Source organism: Eupeodes corollae, chromosome 3, assembly GCF_945859685.1.
Source record: "Eupeodes corollae chromosome 3, idEupCoro1.1, whole genome shotgun sequence".
In the NCBI taxonomy this organism is placed as follows: Eukaryota; Metazoa; Arthropoda; class Insecta; order Diptera; family Syrphidae; genus Eupeodes; species Eupeodes corollae.
In genome coordinates, this window is record NC_079149.1 from 65,324,715 (window position 1) to 65,347,381 (window position 22,667).

The 22,667-nt window shown below is 35.7% G+C and overlaps 1 protein-coding gene across 1 annotated transcript; it reads right to left on the reverse strand.

Annotated features, from left to right (window-relative positions):
• Positions 1 to 1,053: 1,053 nt before the first annotated feature.
• LOC129949379 (HEAT repeat-containing protein 1 homolog) lies at positions 1,054 to 22,238 on the reverse strand. The gene is made up of 3 exons (XM_056060807.1): positions 21,003 to 22,238; positions 20,708 to 20,940; positions 1,054 to 6,001 (listed from the first exon to the last, which is right to left on the reverse strand). The coding sequence occupies exons 1-3, from the start codon at positions 22,163 to 22,165 to the stop codon at positions 1,125 to 1,127; spliced, it is 6,273 nt and encodes a 2,090-aa protein (XP_055916782.1). The 5' UTR covers positions 22,166 to 22,238; the 3' UTR covers positions 1,054 to 1,124.
• Positions 22,239 to 22,667: the final 429 nt, after the last annotated feature.

Here is a 22,667-nt window from a genome sequence, read left to right on the forward strand (position 1 = left end):
ACTAAGACATTTGCTATCTTTCTTCCCGTGCTTATTTGACGTACAGTAGTTATTTTAGATGTATTAGATGTCTGCAAGAGATGTAGACAAATTTCTTTAGCTTTCTCCACAGCATCCTGGGTATTACCCGTCGGAGGTTGCATGACATTCCTCTCATTTGCCTTCTCTTCAAATAAAACATATCTCTTTAGTAAAACACATCTGGACTCCATTTTGTTCAGTTGAGTCGCCAATTCTGCATTGCTTTCTTTAAGAGTAGTAATCTCTGTGCTGATTCCTTCAATATCAGACTTGGTTGCAACGTCTTTTAGCTTGACATCTAACAAATTAGCCATCGAATTCTGTAATATTTTCTCCAGGTCACAAACTGCCAAGTTCCCAACAGGTGTTTTATTTTTGAATGCAGTACGCGATGAATTCGGTTTTGGTGAAGACATTTCGGTAAACGGTCTTTTTGATGGATTTTGTTCGTTCCTGTTCGGTGATCGAGTCAGAGGCATATTTTTAATATGTAACTCACCTAACAACTATTGAAGTAATAATAATTATCAGGTCAATTCACCGGTGGTTTTAGTGCAGTAAGAGTCCCACACTACTCGGTACCGATTCTTACCGAGTGTCTTTTGAAGATTTCCATCGGATAAAAAAAAAGGTCAATTTTGACTACAAAATATTTATTTAAAACAAAAAACACTGTTTTAATTGCTTTAATTTTCAGTCTTTATTTTTTGGACCAGAGTTGCCAAACCTCAATTACATACTATGGTAACCTGGAAGATTTAGGTGGCTATTCCGTTGATTATAAAGATTTCTTAATAATTCTAGAATTGATTCAGTTACCTACTTCGCTGAACACAGTACATATAAATATTGCCCTCTGACTTGGCTATAACCTATAAAAACTGAGTATAACTCCTATCTCAAGGTTTGTCTCTTCAACAGCATTAAAAAAAAGTGCGTTTGTATAGACAATTGCATACCGAGCATTCAGAATTCGTTACCTTTGGTTTGCAGCTTTTATATTCTGAACAAATTTAAAGAAAACTCTACTCAATTTTATTTAAATCATAAGATTTATATTTATGTTATGCGGGTTATTTATTACAACTTCAGAAATAAAAACTTTACAAGTATTTTTGTAATGATTCGCCAAGAATAGACTCCAGTTCCTGTACGGCTCTTCTCGAATTTTTCACAACTAATGCATTTTCATCCTCAAAAAGTTCTGCAATAAACGGCACTGTCTCTGGCAAAAGTGATGTGAAATCATCGCCTAGCTTTCTAGCGAGTTCAACGCAACAGTTAAAAGAAATTATCCTAACTTCCGGCACATTAGCTCTCGTTTTAAGTAAAATTTGATAATGCAGCTGTTTCCAAAGAACATCACTTGAAACAGCAACTGCAAGTTGGCCGATACACAACAAGAGAATATTTTGAAGTTCTTCATTGTCGAGTACCAATTTATTTTCCAGCTGATCAACAACGGGTTGCATAAGAATGTCAAAACGATGAGGGTTGGTAAAACCTTTACTGTCATACATGAAAATGTTTGCCAAAGTGCAGAGAATATTTTCCAATAGTTCCATATTAAGTTGGTCTGAGTTTTCGAAGTATAAAACTGAGTTTTTCGAAGTGTTGCATGATGTTAACAGTTCAGTGGCGTCTTTTATAAAATCTGATGAAAATAAGACAAACAATGACTTTAGCGAATTCGAAATGCACCTATTGAGTATGAAATAGGTTAGAACCCGTTCCTTGGGACCGTCCTTCTCAAATCCCCAGTCGTATACTTTCTTGTATACCGGTCGGAAAGAGCTTTCAGATAGTTTCAAAATCCATGCAACAAATGCGTTTATTATTTCCATTTCCGTTGAACAAACGTCATTCGTACTTGTAGAACTAAGGCTTCCTATTTGCGAACGGAATTCCAAGCATTTCAGGAAGAAATTAGTAAGCTCCCCTTGAATAGCTGACAAATCGGAATCGCTTGCATTCGATACGCAATCGAAAAATAGTTTCATTAGGAAACTTACGCTTGAAAAGTTGCCATCATTTATGAGCTCATAGTAAGCCTTTTCGCAGTTGGGTATTAAAACACGAGCTGGCACCTCAGCCGCTATCTTCTTCCAGATTGCTTCCAGTTTGTTTATGTTGACAATTTTCTTCTGGTCTTGCTCCACCTGCCTGTGGCTTATGTTCGACCATATCGTGCTAAGTGCGCTGACTATGCCCACAATGTACGGTCCTAAGAATAAGGGCATTGATTCAAATAGCTTTTGAACACCCGTCATCAATGCTAAGCAAACATTATCCGGCGATTGATTCTTCAGAATATTTGATTGATCGTTGAGTGCCTCAATCAAATGCGGCATACATTTTGGCAGATGGGCGATTGCATGCGCTTTAAGGTTTGACATAACCTCGACAAGTGCTAAAATAACCGTTGCGAGAACCACTTTCGGCAATCGGGAGCGTTTCTTGATGACCATAGTCAAGTGTTCGACAATATTTTTGAATTGTTCCTTGTATTTCAAAGCAAACTTCCTCGAAAGAAGTTTTATTGCAATCAATGCGACTTGTTGGACTACAGTGATCTCGTTTGCGTTCGGTGCTGCTGGCATCGCAGTGGAGCGGGACTCTTTAGGATCTTTCGCAGTTATTGTTTCGGCGAGAGAGTTTAATAGATTTAGAACATTCTCATCCGAGCAATCCTCAAAGTAGTCAATGTTTTGTTGTAGTTTGCTGATCAGGAGTTCAATTACTTTCTTGCGTATAGTCAACAATTTATGTTGCAAGAGACCGTGAACGGCGACCAGGAAAATATCGGGCGATAGCAGTGAAATCACATTGTCTAACGCGTCGTGACAATGATGCTGTATAACTTTCCAGAATTTCAATTGCGTGGGTTCTGTCGTTTTCTCTATGGCCGCAGTGACGTCCGGAATGTAACTGAGAGTTTTTATAATGAAGCTTTGATACAGGGACTTGTTCTGTTTGGCTTGTTCCTCATCGAGGGCTGAAATGTCTTTCAAGAACTTAGCCGAGGAGGTAAACGTCGAAACAAACTGAAGAATTAAGTACTTGTAGTGTCTTAATTGCTTGGCACTTCGTACTTTGACATCAAATAAATCACTGTCTTGGGGATCTTGTAAATTCGATTTGGTTGTCTTTGTTTCATCTTCTTTATTCATGGGAAGCCTTTTCACGTAGTCCAAGAGAGAAGTACACGTTTGTATTGAGACGCTCGTACTAAACTCATTTAACAGATTTAAAACTATTTCAATTCGCTTTGGAAGTTTCTCTCCTGCACCCGCAGAACTACTTGCTTTGTTTTTCTCTTCATGGATTACATGCGATTCAAACACAACGCACAAAAATAGCCAGAAATACTTTTCAGCTCCTAAAGTAGACAAAAGTTTAGTGTAGAGCGGCTCCCGGCGGTGTTCGGGCACATCTAGCAAAATGTCAGAGAATATTTTCAAAACAGGAACAACACGTTTGTTTCCGACAACCATGGATTTGCTGTCTGCCACCAGGATCGGTATGATCGACTCAACAATATTAGATATAATCTGAAAGCTAAATGCATCATCGTGCCTAGCAATTGACGATCCCATGAATGTGAATATGTCGACTAAATTATGGAGCACTTGCTGGGGGAAGAGCCCAGCGCAATGGGATAGGAACAAGAGGGCATTGTAGTGCGTTTGTGGATTCTGTGTTACTCGAATGCATTGTACAATCAAGTCAATTCTAAACGTGTTTTCGGAAATTTTGCAGAGGAGATTTTCTGCCTTAGACTTTTGGCAGCACTGCAACAAGGCTGAAAGAATAAGTTGTTTTGTGTATTCCGCTGGGGATTGGCTCTCCATATCCAAACATCTTTTCAATGTATCGAATAGCACTGGTATCAAAACTTGAGTATTTTGCAGCTTCTTTTTGTTCTCCAGTATTTCAAGGAGCACAACGCCCTCCTTCCATTGACTGGAGTTCAACAAACTGCCGTCTACTATTGAAGATCTAGCTACTGGTTTCTTCTTCTTTTGCATTGTTGCGTTTTCGTTGCCGTTATTTGTCATGGCCTCGAGCAGTGGCAGAACATGGTCGCAATCGATACTGCACTTTTTAAAGGCTTTATTTACATCCAAAAACAATGTATCATTATCAGATAGCGAGATTGTCTCGATAATGAGTCTCAAGAGTTTTATTTTATACGCGTTCGGTAGTTTGTTGTAAGTTGCTTCTTCCAGAATTTCCAGCGTTACACAAGGGACAGGGGTAAGCTTTCCATCTAAGTTTAAGAAGGACTTAAACATTTTGAATGACTTCTCTATGAGGTTCCATGCATTGTCATTGGTTGATATCACATCCTGTATACAATTCTCGTCAAAGCGTGATACGACGGACTTAAATATGCTAGCTGAGGCTTGATCAATAATCTTTATATTGCCCACTGTTTCTGAATTGTCCAGTGCCAGTATTGCAGCAGGAATCATAGAATTTACAATGCTCACGCTTTTAATGTGTTTAAGGATTTCGATGATTTTGGATTTAAAGTAAATTGTCTCAGCTGGGTCGTCGATTATATTCAAAATGTTGCCAATCAATATACTATTCGATGTTTTCCGTTTGTTACTGAGAATAGTAAAAAGAATCAATGGAATCTGTTCGGCGTCGAACTGAATTTCCTCACTGCGTTCAACGATGTTCCCAATAAGAGTTGACAGCTCCTCTCTGAAACCCTTAACTGCCCGAAGAATGTCCACTGCGCACTCACGTATCGTTGAAATTGGGCTACTTAATGCAACAATGGCCTTCAATATGAACCGCAGGTCTACGTCATGTTTGTCGACCTTTCCTCCTCTCAAAATTATCTCCAGAAGCCTTGCAGCTCGTATTCTAGATTCCGTGAAGTTTTCTGTACCACCGAAGTTTTCGTGTATCAAAAACTGAGACAAGAAGTTCAGTTTTTCTTTAATTGTCGGGAATAGGGTATTCAAATTATCCCGCAAGCTTTTAGCCCATTCTTTCTTATCATTCGGATCTAGTTTTGACGAAAATGCCTTCGAAGTGAGAAGACTAAATATTTTCAAAAACAATTTCAAAGATTCTGAACAGCAGTTCCAATCTTGAAGTTTTTCAAAATCAGTTCCTTGGATAAGGCTATTCAGAAAATCAACAAACAACTGCAACGAAATAGCATTTGAAAGCTTTTTATCGTTATTTGAAAGTGTGATCCTAAAGCGCGCACACTGATTCATCGTAAAATCAAAGATGTTGATGGATTTGTTTAGACTGTTTTTTCTTTTGAAACATACCGACACCATGACCAGAAAATGCGACATCTGAATTGATGTCTTAAAACTGGCTTCACCGTTTTTCTTCATGGATTCGACTAAATCCTCAGCATGTGGCGTGTCGTCTGACGTAGATAAAATTTCGAGGAAGTCCATTTTAAATTCATTCAAGTCGATTGTTGAGTCTTTGTACTTTTTAACTAGAGTCCGGAAAAATGGCTTCTTCTCAGCCAATGGACTAGACAAGATTGTCTTAATGTACTTTGCATTGTCTTGGTCATTTTTAATTGGAATTAAATACCTACTGACAGCCAGTAGAATTATGTTGCTATCGTATTCTCTAAGCACAGCCTCTGATGTTAGATGAGTCAGCGCTGCAGTTTGAAGATATGCCCAACCAATACTATTTGTTGTTGCTTTGTCAAGTATGTTGATGATATTATCCACAAATGACTTGATGCCAATCATTTCTATGCATACACTAGTAGGAAGTTTGAGGATTTCTTCAACAACCTTCTCATTGTCATCGCTTATCCGATCGGCTAAAGCTTCTTTAAGCATACTGTAGTGCTGAACGTCATTATCGTTTTTGTTGATTTTTTTAACGATTTCTTTCACAGAAATGGCACGAATTTTGGGATTGACGTGGTATATTTTTTCAAATATCGATGATGTGTCTTCTGTGAGGAATTTATAACGAATTGCTGAAAGATAGAGAAACAAAGTAATTTTTAAATGTTTTTGTTTTTTATTAAAGATAAATCAAATCAATTTAAGATAGAAAATATGGGATAAGCAAAATGATACGGGTTGAAACAAGGATATCGTATTTAAAGTATTCTATTCTAAATTCACCTTTAATTGATTACAAATATAAAGGATTTATGAATCAATGTTTTAGTTCTACCGCAACTTTTCTTTTCGTAGAAAATCATTTTCCACACATTTTCTTTTATGTTAACGAAGAAGAAAATATATTTGGATGTCAAATCAAGGATGTGTGATCAATGTTCGGAGCCTTGTGATTGTCAGCGGTTTTGTAATGAAGAATGATTTGATGCTATATTTGGCCTTGCCAAAGGCTCAACCGCAGGAAAATCTACTTACTTCGTACCAAAGAAAACAATTGCCTCAAATTTGCAGATTTTGAAAAGTGTTATGTAGGAGTTGAAATACTTTCATAAAATTAATGACTAAATAAATAGAATATTGAAGACACCATCCAGTAAACGATATTTGGTATATGCACATATGTACATTACATATGCTCAAGAGAAAACTCTCATTCTTTTTGCAAACGCTCTTTAAGTTTATTTTAATGTTATTTATAAAAAGCTCAGCTAATAACAGCATAAACGATTGACGATATAATACTTAATACTGCTTTTGATATTTTGTAACAGTTAATTTTTGTTATATAATTTGTTATATAGTTTTAAGCTAAATGAGTTTTGTTAATTTTAAGAAGTTTAGTTCGAATAAAGCATCCAACTGATTAACTTGTCTTCTTTTTTTTATTTTTGCATGTGATTTCATTTATGAGTTTTTTTAAGTTTAATATTTTTGCATGATCGTTTGAAGTTTTGCATGATTATTTCAAACCCGAATTTAATTTAAAGTAAATTAAATCAAGAATAAGCCCTACAATCCTTCAGAAGTGAGATAGTGTGCCGACATTTAACGTATATTTGCATGCATATCATTTTTTTTTTATTAAACTTGCTTGTTAATCTTTTGTCGAACTCGAATTAATGAATATGGATGCTAAGACACGTGCGTTAAATTTTGTTGAAAATGCCAATGTACAAAAACTGAAAACGAAATTAGGCGAAATGGGCTTAAGTTCGCAAGGCATAAAAAATGCACTTAAATCTCGTTTACACGATGCTATCACATCTTTTGAGACTGACCGTATTGAGGAATTTTTTCCTGATCACGACACTGAGGAAGGTGACGAACACAGTAATGACGATAACGATGATGAGTTGGATGAGGAATCTGCCAGTGTTACTTTGCGCCTTGAGAAACTGCGTGAAATTCTTAAAAAGGAACAGGAGATTTCTGACCTGGAGCGACGCATATCTGAACTCAACGGTTCTGCACGTGATGCGCGTCCTAGTAGTATGTGTTCAGCACGTGACATCGAGGACTCGCTTCCAACATTTTGTGGTGACGATGACTATCCTATCAAAAAATGGGTCGAGGTTGTCGATGACGCAATTATTACTTACCGCTTTAGTGAATCAGAATCGTTTATTTAACCGAAAAGACTATTGAAAGGCACGGCAAAGTTGTTCCTAAGGTCAAGGTCTTTTAAGTCATGGGGCGAGCTCAAAGGTGCTTTGCTAAGAGAGTTTCATAATCATACGACAGCAACAGACGTCCACAATGCGTTGCGCAATCGCAAAAAACGACGGGACGAAAATTTTTTGCAATATGTCCTTGCTATGCAAGAAATTGCGTCGTCAGCGGAGATTGACGAGCAGGATGTGATAACGTACATCATAAAAGGTATTCCCGATTCGCTGTTCAACAAGCAGTTAATGCTAACCGCCAACACCGTTGCTGAGCTCAAAGTTATCCTCAGAAAGTATGAGAAAATAAGGGCCGAATCGCAACCAACAACTTCGGGTTAAACCAGCAAACCCTTGCAGCAAGCTAAACCTTTGTTACGAACTGAGTCTAAGGTAAAATGCTACAATTGTAACGAAGTTGGCCATATTTTAACAAAGTGCCCAAAGCCAAAAAGGGAGAGAGGTTCGTGTTTTCGTTGCGGAAAAAAGGGACACGTTATCAGTGAGTGCTCCGAAAAAGCTTCGGTCCTGGTTGTTCAAAATAAGGATCCATTAAAAGAATCTACGATCTCCACTTTGTTAGCCGATTTTAAAGGAGTTCTCGAGTTTGAGTTAAAATGTTCTGAAGCTGGATCTATCCAAGTCAACATGCATCTACCAACTATAATTGACACAGGCAGCCCGATCAGTTTTATCCAGCAGCAGTTTGTTCCACCTTGCATGATGACAGCCATAGATGTATGTACGCATAATTTTGTTGGGATCAACAACTCAAAGATGAATGTATTAGGTAAATTGTTATGTTGTGTTAAATTTAAACTAAGTTATGTAAGTTTATGTTTTTATGTTGTGAGCGATAAGACAATGGAAAATCCGGTAGTATTAGGAAGAGATTTTTTGCATAAGGCAAATATAAAATTAACGGTTGAAGAAAGAAAGGAAGAAAATTTTGAAAACGAAACTAATATAGATAATGATAATGACGATGATTTTAATTTCGAAATTTTAAAAATTGATACATGCGATACGCGCGATGAAAAGACTTGTTTAAATATAAATGAAAATTTGAGCTATGAAGAAAAACTAAAGTTAGAAAATATTGTTTTTGAAAGTATTAAAGATAATCAAAATTATGCGGATGATTACGAAATGAAAATTGTTTTGACGGACTCTAACAGTCCTTTTAGTTGCGCACCTAGGCGTCTACCATACGTTCATAAAATTGAGTTACAAAAGGTTTTAGACAATTTGCTGAAAGAAAACATCATTCGAGAAAGTAATTCTCCATATGCATCCCCGATTGTCTTGACTCGTAAGAAAAATGGTGAAATGCGTTTATGCGTAGATTATCGCCAGCTAAATAAGGTGACAGTCAAGGATAATTTCCCGTTGCCCTTGATAGAATATCATCTCGATAGACTTAGGAATAAGGGGAACTTTACGCTTCTAGACCTTAAGAGTGGTTTTCACCACGTAAAAATGGATGAAAACTCAGTCAAATTCACCTCTTTTGTTACGCCTCTTGGGCAGTTTGAATATCTGCGTATGCCATTTGGGCTGAAAAACGCACCATCAGTTTTCCAACGCTATATAAATAACATTTTTAAAGAACTTATTAATTCTGGAAAACTTTTAATCTACATAGATGACCTACTAGTGGCAACTGAAACGAAAGAAGATCATTTGTCGGTTTTGAAAGAAGTTTTACACGTTGTTTCCGAGCATAGCCTACAATTACGCCTTGATAAGTGTGTTTTCATGGATGAAAAAATTAAGTATTTGGGATACGAAGTGTCTGCAAATGGAATAGGTCCTAACGTTGATGGCTTAAAAGCTGTAGCAGATTTCCCACTTCATACGAATCCTAAAAAACTGCATTCTTTTTTAGGCTTGTGCTCCTATTTTAGGAAATTTATTAGGGATTTTTCCCTACTTGCAAAACCGCTTAATGATCTTTTAAGAAAAGATACACAGTTTGTTTTAGGCGAAGAGCAAATTAAAAGCTTCAATACGTTAAAAGAAAAACTATTGCATGCTCCACTTCTTAGCATTTATAACCCTTATGCAGACACAGAACTCCACTGTGATGCTAGCAGCTTGGGCTTTGGAGCTGTGTTGCTGCAACGTCAACAAGATAAGAAACTTCATCCCATCTTTTTCTTTTCTAAACGTTCAACTGATCCTGAATCTAGATATCATTCGTATGAGTTAGAGACCCTTGCGATTATTTATGCGCTGAGAAGGTTTCGCATCTATCTAACAGGTATTCGCTTCAAGATCGTTACCGATTGCAGGTCACTTACTCAAACTTTAAACAAAAAGATTTTAAACCCTAGAATCTCGCGTTGGGCATTAGAGCTTCAGGATTATGACTATGTCATTGAACATAGAGATAGTAAAAGGATGAACCACGTCGACGCTCTTAGTAGGTGTCAAAATATTTTGATAGTTGAACCTGACACGTTCGAGCACGCACTTGCTGCAGCCCAGCAAAACGATCCCATCATTAAAAGGTTGGTTGAGATGTTAGAAAAACGTGACAGTTCCGGCTATGAGCTTATAAATGGCTTACTTTATCGTAAGATAAATAAAAAGTCTTTTTTTTTTACGTTCCATCATCAATGGAAACCAATGTCATTCGTACGCATCATGAAGGCTTATGCCATCTTGGTGTAGAAAAATGTTTCAATTATCTAAGACAAACATACTGGTTTCCAGGTATGAAGGATAAAATTAAAAAGTTTATTAGCTCTTGTTTAAAGTGCCTATATTATTCGCCTATTAGTGGCAAAAAGGAAGCTGGACTGCACAATATCCCTAAGGGCGACAAACCTTTTGAAACGCTGCACATAGACCACTATGGACCATTGCCAACATCTACAAATAATAGTAAAAAGCACATATCTCGATTTATTCGAGAAAATATGCGTCAAGACAAGGTGTAATGGTCATCTTCTGATGAGCCCAACCATTGCACCGGGGCGAAACGCATATTTGAACACTATGCTGGTTCATTTTTATTTTTATTTTCATTTCATGATTTTAAAAATAAAAAAATATTATTTTCATGATTTTAAATCATATTTATTAAAAATATTTGTAATAGTTGACGGCTTTTCGAAATATGTAAAACTGTATGCCGTTAAAAGTACGACCACCAAGGAAGTGATGCAATGCCTAGAATCCTATTTCTCTTTTTATAGTAAACCAACACGGATAGTTTCTGATAGGGGAAGTTGCTTCACCTCGGACGATTTTGCTAGTTTTTGCGAAAAATACGACATTAAGCATGTCAAAATTGCAACAAGTTCACCTCAGTCCAACGGTCAAGTTGAACGAATTAATAGGTGTCTTACTCCCATGCTATCAAAAGAGTGTGAAATTGATTCAGGAATTTGGGTAAAATCCTTGCAAAAAGTTGAGTTTGCGCTTAATAACACTGAAAACAAAAGTACAGGTAAGAGTCCCAGTATGTTGCTTTTTGGAGTTGCTCAAAAAGGCATTATTAGTGACAATGTTAAGGAATTCTTAGATGAAAATATAATTGAACATGTACCTAGAGACTTAGAGCAAATTAGAAAGGAAGCAATTGTCAAAACTGTAGAAATTCAAAATCAAAACAAAATTTATTTCGATAAACGCCATAAAAAACAGCATCAATACAAGATTGGTGATTTTGTTCTTATTAAAAATGTAGTAAATACACCCGGCTTAAACAAGAAATTTCTGGCTAAGTACAAAGGGCCATTTGAAATTATTAAGATTTTGCCAAATGATCGTTACATAATTAAAGACCTAGAAAATTTACAAATATCCCGAATTCCTTATGAAGGAGTTTGCTGTCCTGAGAACATGAAACCATATATTCATAAATAAATTTGTATTATTTTGCATGACCTTATTGCTTTTTCCTTGTTGCCAAATAACGATCTGTGATTTTTTTTATTTTCGATACCTACAAAACAAAAAATATAACAATTTGCATGTATTGATTTTACTATTGCTAAACTCGTGATTTTTGATCTTTTATTTTGTTGGAAGCATTTAATTTATATGCATTTATATGCTTTCGAAAAATAAGAATTATGTGAATATTTTTTCACTTTCATTAAAATTTAATTTTAAGTTCATTGACTTATCGCATGTATGTTAATACGTACATTTAAAGAAAAATTTTGATTGTATAAAAACAAAAGATTAAGAACAAAACAAAATAAATAAAAGGTACATAATGCTACTACTCGTATAATTGTAACGCAAGAAAATAATGAAAAAAAAAATTAAATTAATATGTAATATTTTAAAGCTCAAATAAATTTATAACAATGTAAACATTGTGTGCATAAACCTTAAATCGAGGACGATTTTCGGTCAGAATGGCCGAGTTGTAGGAGTTGAAATACTTTCATAAAATTAATGACTAAATAAATAGAATATTGAAGACACCATCCAGTAACACTTCGTTTTACGATATTTGGTATATGCACATATGCACATTACATATGCTCAAGAGAAAACTCTCATTCTTTTTGCAAACGCTCTTTAAGTTTATTTTAATGTTATTTATAAAAAGCTCAGCTAATAACAGCATAAACGATTGACGATATAATACTTAATACTGCTTTTGATATTTTGTAACAGTTAATTTTTGTTATATAATTTGTTATATAGTTTTAAGCTAAATGAGTTTTGTTAATTTTAAGAAGTTTAGTTCGAATAAAGCATCCAACTGATTAACTTGTCTTCTTTTTTTTATTTTTGCATGTGATTTCATTTATGAGTTTTTTTAAGTTTAATATTTTTGCATGATCGTTTGAAGTTTTGCATGATTATTTCAAACCCGAATTTAATTTAAAGTAAATTAAATCAAGAATAAGCCCTACAGTTATCTCTAGTTTCGGAACTGCTTTTAATACTTTACTTACGACAGAAGCTATGATAGTTGTTTTTTTTGGCATTCATAGTACAAAAAACCGAAACTTAAAAGAAACCCAAAAAATAAACTGAGAAGCCTTCAATACTAGAGTGTCCATTGCTTTGGATCAACATGTTGAACTAACTCTTGAACATTTCTCAGAAATTGAATAGCAAGTTGATAAAGTAAACTCTGCCATTCAAAAAGTCTTATGAAATCTCTTGCCCTATATCCAAAGGTAAATGTAAGCTCAACCCCAGTGGTCAAATGAACTGAGTATCCTAGGGAAACATTTAAGAATTCCAAATTCAATAATGAACCTGCTGATTGGGACCAAGCTTCATCTTAGTTGTGCTTTTTTATTTGGCCTATTTATTTAGTAAGTTGCATTTATTTAAAATTTAAAATCCTAAAATTGTATGCTTCCATTAGCGAATAGGATTTTTACCGAAAAGAACTTTTAATACATTTCTGGTAGTCGCTAAAGAGATGGCGTAGACAAGGACGCTCGAAATCTAGGGATGTGCCACTAGATGTTAAATGAATATCAGACCGATGAAAATGTTCACGATGTGTTGCTGCCCTACTAACAACATCTCAATCAATATAAGGAGCTATGTAAAAACAAAAAGAAGAATTGTGAAGAAATGCAGGCATCTAAACTGGCAACCTGCGAAACCGCCATCGATTTTTGGAAACTTGAGTGGAAATTGAATGGTAAATAATTCGCAGTGCATAAGAAACTATTTGATATTTGGTATTAATTGATTAAAAAAACAGCTGTACATCAAGATCGACTTATAAATAGTAAAGGATATAATACAATATTTATTAAGGATAATGCAAGTATTCAAACACTATGTTTAAAACAATTGTAGCAAACTATTAATAATTTATTAAATAACAATCAATTAAAAACAAAATCCACTCAATTCAAAGAATTATTGAATCAAAGCAGCATAAACACAAATTGGCACTATGCGATAACTGGATCCAACAACGAAATCCTAGATACGGAAATTAACCTTCAAGAAGAGGAATTAACTATAGGATCTCTTAAAGATCGAAAAGCGGCGGGTGCAAATGGTATTCCTGTTGAGTTCTATAAATACAAAACAGTCATGTTAAAAGAACGTCTATTTCCGTAAATGAATTTCGTGACGCTATATTCTTCCCGATACACAAAAAAGAATCCTCAATCAACCGAGGTGTTTCATTCTACAAGCTATATGGTCTGGGCTTGTCTCTGAAGTTCGGACGCGTTCTCGAAGAACTTTCTGGTTGGTTCACAACCATCTGTAGAATAAGGCAGGGGTGCACATTGAGTCCCATCTTGTTTTCGCTCTTCATAGATGACCCTGTAGATTACCTACCAGGTGGTGTTGATTTAGTAGGATTTTGTATTAAGGCATTAATGTTTGCAGATGATGTAGTAATTTTTGCGTATTTCCCAGAAACACTACAACTTATGATAAATAGATTATACCACTGCTGCTTTTGGATCCTTACAGTCAATACTCAAAAAGCTAAGGTGATGATATTGAAATGCATCGAATGAAAAGTGCAATTTCTCACAAGTATGGGAATATTTCGTCTTCCAAAAAATACGCCAAATTATGTGATTATGCTGGAAACCGCACTATCACCTTTATTTATAAAGACCCTAAAGATGAAAGCGGATTATCTCCTGCACGTCTTTAGTATGAACTGGTAGTAAAAGCTGTTGAAGACCAAAATCACTTATACAGTGAGTGGTCGAGTCTCGCAGAAGGATGCAATTTAAATTTTGATTTAAATGCGGAAGATGTATCGCACAGTAAAGCTCTTATGTACCTACAAGGTTATAGCAGCGGTAGATGAGAAGTGTAGAGCAGTGCGGTCCTTGTTCAGAACAACTTACAGTAGACTCAACCATAATCTCGCAGAAAGGAATTACTCCCATGATAATGTAAACGTTATTGCTACAATGACCAAGTTAAGAAGCGAACAGACACGATTTACCACTGGAGTGTACTATTTGCAATTTTGCAGAAAGAGATAAAGTCATACATTTCGCCGAAACGTGTCCAACTATAAGGGAAACTAGAAAAAATATTCTTGGAAGTGACTTTTTATCAGAGGAACAAGTTCTTAGTAGGCTGAATAAGATGGATGTCTCCAAGCTCTATAACTATTGCAAAGATGCGTTACGGTATATGTATGTAGACCCAGAATTATGAATGAAGACTTCTGATGCTTTAAATTTGTTAGTCATTTGTTTTTGTCTCTGTTTTTAAATTAGTCTTTTTAAAATGTTTTTTTTTTTCGTTTAATGTTTTTTTTTTTTGTCAATTAGTTATTAAAGTTGTCAATTTAGCAGACGGCAAATGCTACGCTATTATGATTTTTGTAATAAAATATTTACATATGTTATAATTGTAAAATCTATCTATCCAACAAAATCTCAAAAACATTAATTCTCAATGAACTAAATTCCAACAAAAATTTAGTTTAATATGAACAAAATCCCATTATTTGTCGGTAAACGATTTTCCTACCCTCTGTCTTTACACTTCGCTGTTATGGTCAGGCCCGGATTAAAGAAAATGGGAGCAGGGGCTATTTCAATTTTGAGGCCCCCTAAAAAGATATAAAACCCAAGCAAGCCAACCCCTAATAACCCAGAGCGTCCTAAACCCCAAGCGAGCCAACCCAATATCCCGGGGCGCTAGGAGTCCACGCTCTCAGAGAGGATGTACCGAGGTGTTGAGTGTTGACGCATCCAAAATCCAAGAAGCTATCCACCAAGTACTTCAACCCCCGATAAGATTAAGAATTTTTGATACCAGGGGATAATTATTCATCAGGGGCTCTTTTTAACGTTTTTTAAATGTGTTCATTTTGCAACTACAAATGAAAAATCGTTAACCCAAAAGCGTTAATCCCACATAACCCAATTTGTAATTAATCCAAACAAAATTAACTCAAAACCGTCAGACCGTTAGACCATTTCTTTTTGATTATTCAAAACTCTAATAATTAAAAGTAACAAATTATGTAGTAATTAGGATTTATTAGATTGAATGAGTAAGTATATATTGTAAATAATAATTATTAAACAACATTTTTTTCTTAATTTCATTTTTACAAAATTTTGAATCAAATTATTAATCTCAATCGATCTTAATAATTCAGATTCGATTGCTAAACGAGTTAAAGATGATAATCTTTCATTCAACATCGAAGATCGGTACATATTTCTTTTAAGGACTGAGAAAGATCTTTCTGCTTCACAATAAGCGACAGCTATTGTTACTAATATTTAATAAAGGGCTATGATAAATTTCGACTAAATTTTTTGTTTTTATGTTTACTTCATTTTGACTCATAATTAAAATTTTGCAAAAAAAACCGAAGATATGAGTGATGTAAGTGTAAGCTTCAATCCTCTTGTGCAATTTATCTATTATTACATAAAAAGTGCCAATTCTAAACTTATCAGATCCATAGAGCGTTTCTTTATCTTTTACTCCGTCGTTCAATATTTTTGTAATTTTTCTTTTATTGAAATCAGAAAATTCCTGATTAACTTCTTTGCTTAAGGCTTAAGATTCTATTTCAATTTGTGAAAAATTATATCGTATATTTTTTAAATATTCAATCAAAGACAACATCAGGTTTTTAGCTACGTTTAAATGTAGTTCCACTTATTGCAAATACGAATTGGTGGCGACTAATCTACTTAAAATCTCTTTCTAGAATACCGCAATAAAGGGATTTTTAAGTTTAATAATTTCCGATTTTAAAGATGAAGCTTCGAGTATCTAATTTTTGATTTTGATCATCAACTAAGCAGCTGAACGCATTCAAAATACAAGCAAAATTATTCACTGGAGCATCTGCTCTTTTCGACCATCGAGTTATGGACAAACTCTTAATTTTTCCACTTTCTTTTTGCAATACATTCCATCTATTTGTAGATAAACTAAAAAAGTTGAACAATGTTTGTAAAAGATTAAAAAAATTCGTGGAATGAATATTTTCATTCACGCTACATTCGCCAACTAGATTCAATGAATGTGCAACGCAGGGAACGTAAAAAGCTAATTAATTTTCTTTTTTTAAACGAGCCTGCAATCCAGAGTATTTTCCTTACATGTTACTGGCATTATCGTAGGTTTGTGCTCGACAGTCTTTGATGTTCAAATCGTATTCTTCCAGCAAGTGTAATATATCGATACTTTGTTGCTCTCCCGTATGGTTTTTTATTTGTAAAAAGCAAACAAAGCAAACGTGATATGCCCATAGCAGATAAATTAATCCACGTGCGATAAATCTGGCGTAGAATCAACAATGAGGCTCCAATATTTAGCTGATTTTATTTCATTAATAATCTTATTTAATACTTTATTTGACATCAAATCAATGAGCTCTTCGCAAATTGTTTTAGATAAGTAAGAAACATTTCCTCGACCTTTATTTGCACCATTAATTAAATGTTCCTTCAAAAATAGATCAAATTCAGACAACAATTCTAATATTCCAATCTTTTATCTGGAGATCCAATAACTTCATTGGTACCACGAAATGATAGACCTCTTTTAGTTAAAAAGCGAATGCTAGCAATTATTCTTTTTAATCCTTCAGTCCAGTACAAAATTTCTGATTCCAACCGTTTTGCAAGATCTTGATCTATACGAGAATTTTTTTGTAGAAAATTATTTTTAAATTAAGGTGGCACAGGCAGGGATTGAACCCAAGACCCCTTGCATGACAGTCCAACGCACTAACCATCATGCCACGGGTACTACCAAACGGTATAAAATACAAGAAAAAAAATACTGTTATTTCCCCTAACTTATCTTCGGATATAAGACCAGTCTCCAGTTGTAAAAAATTGCCAGAACTATTACTAGTTGCAACTACGTCTGTTCAAAATGACCATTCACACCCGTCCACTTCAGGTATGTAAATGTGTTGACGAGGACGATGACTTTCAGTTTAAAGAAATCGCAAACGTGCCACATTACATAACTCAAGGAGTCTAAAATGATTTAGTTCGGATTCTAAATCAGAACTATTAGGATCTCGTCTAAAAACTAAGCGATTTAGAAAAATCTGCATGTAAGGCTTTTAAAAATGTTGTTGCAAATTTGTTGGGTAACCACAAGAGTGACAGCTACAGCGAGTTGGTTAGCGAGCTGTTAATGACATATGAAGCTTTGGGTTGCAACATGTCACTTAAGATCCACTTTTTAAACTCCCACCTGGATTTTTTTCCTGACAATTTAGTGCCTGTCAGCTACGAACACTGTGAGAGGTTCCATCAACACATTTTGAATATGGAAAAGCGGTACTAGGGCAAATGGAACCCATATATGTTAGCGGATTACTGCTGGACAATTAAAAACGAAACATGGAAGAAAATCTGAGATTTATTAAGTCATTTATAAAAAAATACAGTTTTGATTAACAAGAACTGTGCTATTTTGCAATATTTTAAATTACTCAATTAAATAAAATCTTTGGCCAACTATTTTTTTTTAACTATTTATTTTTACTTATGATCACCAACTAAAGCAAAAAATATCAATAAAGTCCGTGTGGCAAAAAAATTTAAAATTTTGTTGACCACAGATTCAGAAAAAAAGCCAATTGTGTTCACATGTTTCTCCATTGTTTACGATGAAAATAATTCGACGAAAACAATCTATTTTGCTTTCCAAAATCTTTTTTGGAAGACTTAAAGTCAGAATTTTTATTTTGAAAAAAAAAAAAATATATATATATACACTCTATCTAGATACTTTTCACGTTCTATATGATTTAACTTTAAATTCAAATGCCATAGTACATGTGTCCATGTTTTATTGAAACAAATACATTGCTTTTTAGTGCTTCTTTAAAAAAAATAGTATTAAAATATTTAAATTCGAACACCTTTGGGTCGAACATTAATTTTTAGATACGCGTAATTCGCGTAAAGTTGAATTTTTAACACGGTAGGGTTTCGGAGAATTCAACTGTACGTACGTTGTGTCAAAAAATACGATTCAATACTTCCGCGACTAAATTTATCTCGCCATTTTTCGTTTGTAAACTCAAAACGGACTCGTGGAAATCAACAATTCTAAATTTTGCAACACTAGTATCTTTTACCACAAATGTACTTTAACGCTCAATTCGCACATCTCTCTTATTCAATATTAAATAAGCTACTTGAGATAATTACTAATTAGTCCAGAATATTTCCACACTTCGTTTAAAGTTTTGGGTTAATAGCGACTTAGGCTATGTGGGTTTGACTTTTTGGAGATGCTAGCAAGTTGAGCTATGTGGGTTTAACGTTTTTGGGGTATATAGATTTCGAGTTTGGATTTTGTGGGGTCAACTAATTTTGGTTTTTATTTTTTTGGGTTTATTAGATTGTAAAGTTTGAATATCGCGGTTTTACGGTTTAAATTTCTTAATGGGATGGGGCCCTCGTTTCCGCGGGCCCGGGCTGCAGTCCCCCCTAGCCCACTATTAATCCGGGCCTGGGTATGGTGAAAGTGAACTCAATTTAAGTTGGGTCTAAGATCGTTTAATTTCATTCCCAAATTAAGAACTTAGTAAGTCCCACTGAAAAATTTAATATGAGTAAGTTCATTTCGCCAAGTAGGAGTTTGAAAGTTAGGACACTTTTGGTTATTTTTATTACCCAAGCCTTCGTTATATACATAAAAAAAAGAGACACTCTAAATTGCGCCTACTTAACAATGAATACAAGATCCTCTCTGCCGTATTATGTGAACGACCATATATTCACACTACGGCAGATCTTGGAAAAAACCCAGGAGCTTCAAATCGATACCCACCATCTCTTTATCGATTTTAAAGCCGCGTATGACAGCATCCATAGGGAAGAGCAATGTCTAGTTTTGGCATCTCTGTCAAACTTATCCGTTAAGGCAGAATGACGATGGAAATGGCACGCTGCTCTTGCAAGGTCGGAAAAGATGTCACCGATGCATTTGATGTCAAAAAATGTTTAAGACAAGTCGATGCACTGTCATGCGACTTCTTCAATATCGATCTCGAAAGAATTGTGCAAAACTCAACCGTCAACAATAGAAGCACAATATTCAAAAGGTCCATCCAATTACTCGGATACGCAGACGATATTGACATAATTGGAAGATCAAAGCGTGATGTCAGTGGAGTGTTTTTGAGCATTGCGACGGAAGCGAAGAAGATGGGTTTATTCGTCAATGAGGGCAAGACCAAGTATATGCTGTCATCAAAAAAGGATACTGAACAAAGACGTCGTGGACAAAACGTCAGCATGGACAGCTATAACTTTGAGGTAGTTAAGGACTTTGTCTACCTAGGCACCGCTATAAACACAGACAACGACACCAGCGCTGAAATCAAACGAAGAATAACTGCTTCTTTGGATTTAGAAGGCAATTAAGAAGTAAAGTCCTCTCTCGAGCATCTACAATCAATCTATAAGACCCTCATCATCCCGGTTCTCATTTATGACGCTGAGTCCTGGACCCTGCCAAAGAAAGATTAGAGCGTCTTAGGATGCTTCGAGAGAAAAATTCTTCGGGTGATTTTTGGTCCCGTACGCATAGATGGAGAATGGAGGAGAAGATATAACGACGAACTGTACGGGCTGTACAGCGACACTGACCTAGTTAGCAGAATTAAAGTCCAACGGCTTAGATGTCTAGGTCATGTAGAGCGGATGGACATCAACGCTCCAGCCCGGAAGGTCTTCGAATCCAATCCCGAGGAAGACCGCGACTCAGGTGGCGCACGCAGGTGGGAGAGGACCTCAACCAACTTGGCGTACGAAACTGGAGACAGCTAGCTAGGGACCGAGCTGGCTGGAGACGAATGTTGGTTGAGGGCCAGATCCGCCCGGACTGTAGCGTACCTTAAGTAAGTAAGCATTCGTTAACCTAAACTAACTGTAGGTGGAGCACGGTATTGTATCTTTATTGTAAAAAAATTGGGTAACCAACAAAGAGCACTGCACTGTTTGAATTTTTATCTCTTCTTAAGTAAAACAAGCTAAGAGATGAATAAGCAAAAACCATGTACATAAGTTTAAAGTCGACTAAACTTCTAAGTTGTTTAAGCTATGGGCTCTTTGTGCGGCGGAAGACTTTCAAGTCTAAGTTCAATAACAACTTTCATAGGGATAAGAAAGGCAATTCCTGATGGTTACTTACCAAGAGCAACTTTGATTCCATTCTTTGATTTTTCATTGTCTCCACTTTCCATGGCTTCCTTGATCATCATATCCATTTCCCTTGGATATTGACGCTCCAAAATTTGAATGATCTTAGTAAACCAATTGATCACATTGCTCTGATTCGGCAGTTCGGAATCCGACTCCAAGTCAATTACATCTCCGTCGTTAAGTTCTTTGTGTTCTTTGAGCGAGAGTGCTTCCAGGACACATCTAAAATGTTAAATTAAAATATAAGCTCTCTCTCTATTTCGTGTACTAAAAATTAGACTTACTTAATAAGCAACTTAGCCGAATGACTGGGAAAATGAACCTCGAAGAGCAAACTCTCAATATAACGTTTACAAGCCTCTGCATTAGCCACGTCGTTTTGTAAAATGTCAAAGGCAGTTCTGACCAAAGGAATAGTCAGATAAATCATTGAAATCCCGTCTTTGCTGAGGGTGCTCATAATGTTGTTTAACCATGCATTTTCGATGAATTTTACAAACCCTTTCTCGGGGAATCGAGTTAAGACATTCGCTTGGGTCTTTGAAATCCAATTGAGTAACAAAATCGATGTGGTTTGCAGGGGTTCACACTCGATTCTCCAGATATGACCAATAAGGACATTCAATAGCTTGAGAGTGAGGCTAGTTTTGGTGACAAGCTGAGTTGTGATCATGAAACTGGCAGAGATGAAATCCGGAACTCCCGATTTGATTCCCTTTGTAATAGAGGGCATGATTGTTGTGACATGCCATTCTTTGATCTGATTGCAGTTCTCAAACGCTCCAATCACAACCGAGCAATAGAAATTAATAAGGCATTGCAAGGTAGGCGCCCTGTTTCCCAGTTCTTTGGTCGCCTCGACGACACTCTTGCAGACAAATTGAAGGAAACTTGGTTCACAGGCAGCTCTGTTGAAAATTGCACTCTTGGGAAGTGGCACTCCTGGCTTTTGAAGCGGTTGCAGCCAGTTCCAAGGATCGGATGTGTCTTTAATCCTTAGGATCTGTATACATCTGACAAAGATGTTCGTTTCGTGGTAAGGCAGAATGAGGGCGACAAAGTCGTCTTTGTTATACTCGTGCACGCGGAACCTCCTAATCAACCATTCAAGGCAGAGATGTGAGGAGCGGAGCATAAAATACGGCGACAAGTGATGGAAGAACTTTTTTATATGTCTGTCCAGATTTTGATTGAAAGATGAATCTTCCACTGAACGCTCGAGATTTAGCGAAGTGTTCTGGAACAGAGTTTCTTCAAATTCCACAAAAGCATGATTTAGGGCTATTAACTCGGAGAGACCATCACAGCCTAGATCGTAAATGGTTTTTCTGTCTTTAGTGGCGGCTTCTTTCGGTTCGAAGAGAATTGATGCCTTTACTTTTAGGTCAGCTAAGTTCGATGTCTGTGGGACAGCGAGTTTTTTAAGTTGTTGACTTAAGGAAGTCATTTTCAAATTGTTTGGCTATTTTTTAACTAAAGTCGGTTCTCCACAACACACAACAAAAATGTACTTTTTCACTAAAAAAAATATTTAACTGAACCATGTGCGTTGACAAACTTCACTTTTGAGTTTTGTGTAATGTCAATGTCAAATGATTTGTGGACAGTGGAAGTCGTTGTGGAACATGTTTTGTGCTTGCGCCCTAAATGGACGTTCAGCGGATAAATTAAACAATGCGCCACCAAGTGGTGAATGGAAAAATTATGTTATTTTGTTCTGTCAATTATACACTTTCCCGAAAACGTTGTCATAAACATTTTGAAATTCTTTTAAACTAATATCCGACTTTTGCAAAAATAATTGTGATTTTCTGGGATCTCTCCATTCGTATACTAATTTCTTTTCATTGTGAAAACCATTTTTTTCGACTAAACTTAGACTGGAAAGTGTGTTTGTATTCAATGTCAGATTCTAGAAAACTTCATTGCAAAGTTGATTTTTCTGAAAG

Bases quoted from the DNA above. Each gene is read 5' to 3' on its own strand.
- LOC129949379 (XM_056060807.1), bottom strand. From the start codon at position 22,165: ATGACTTCCTTAAGTCAACAACTTAAAAAACTCGCTGTCCCACAGACA. The intron at 20,941-21,002 runs GTAAGTCTAATT...TTAACATTTTAG, and splicing joins TCGGCTAAGTTGCTTATTAA to ATGTGTCCTGGAAGCACTCT. The intron at 6,002-20,707 runs GTAAGTAACCAT...TCTATCTTTCAG, and splicing joins TGGAATCAAAGTTGCTCTTG to CAATTCGTTATAAATTCCTC.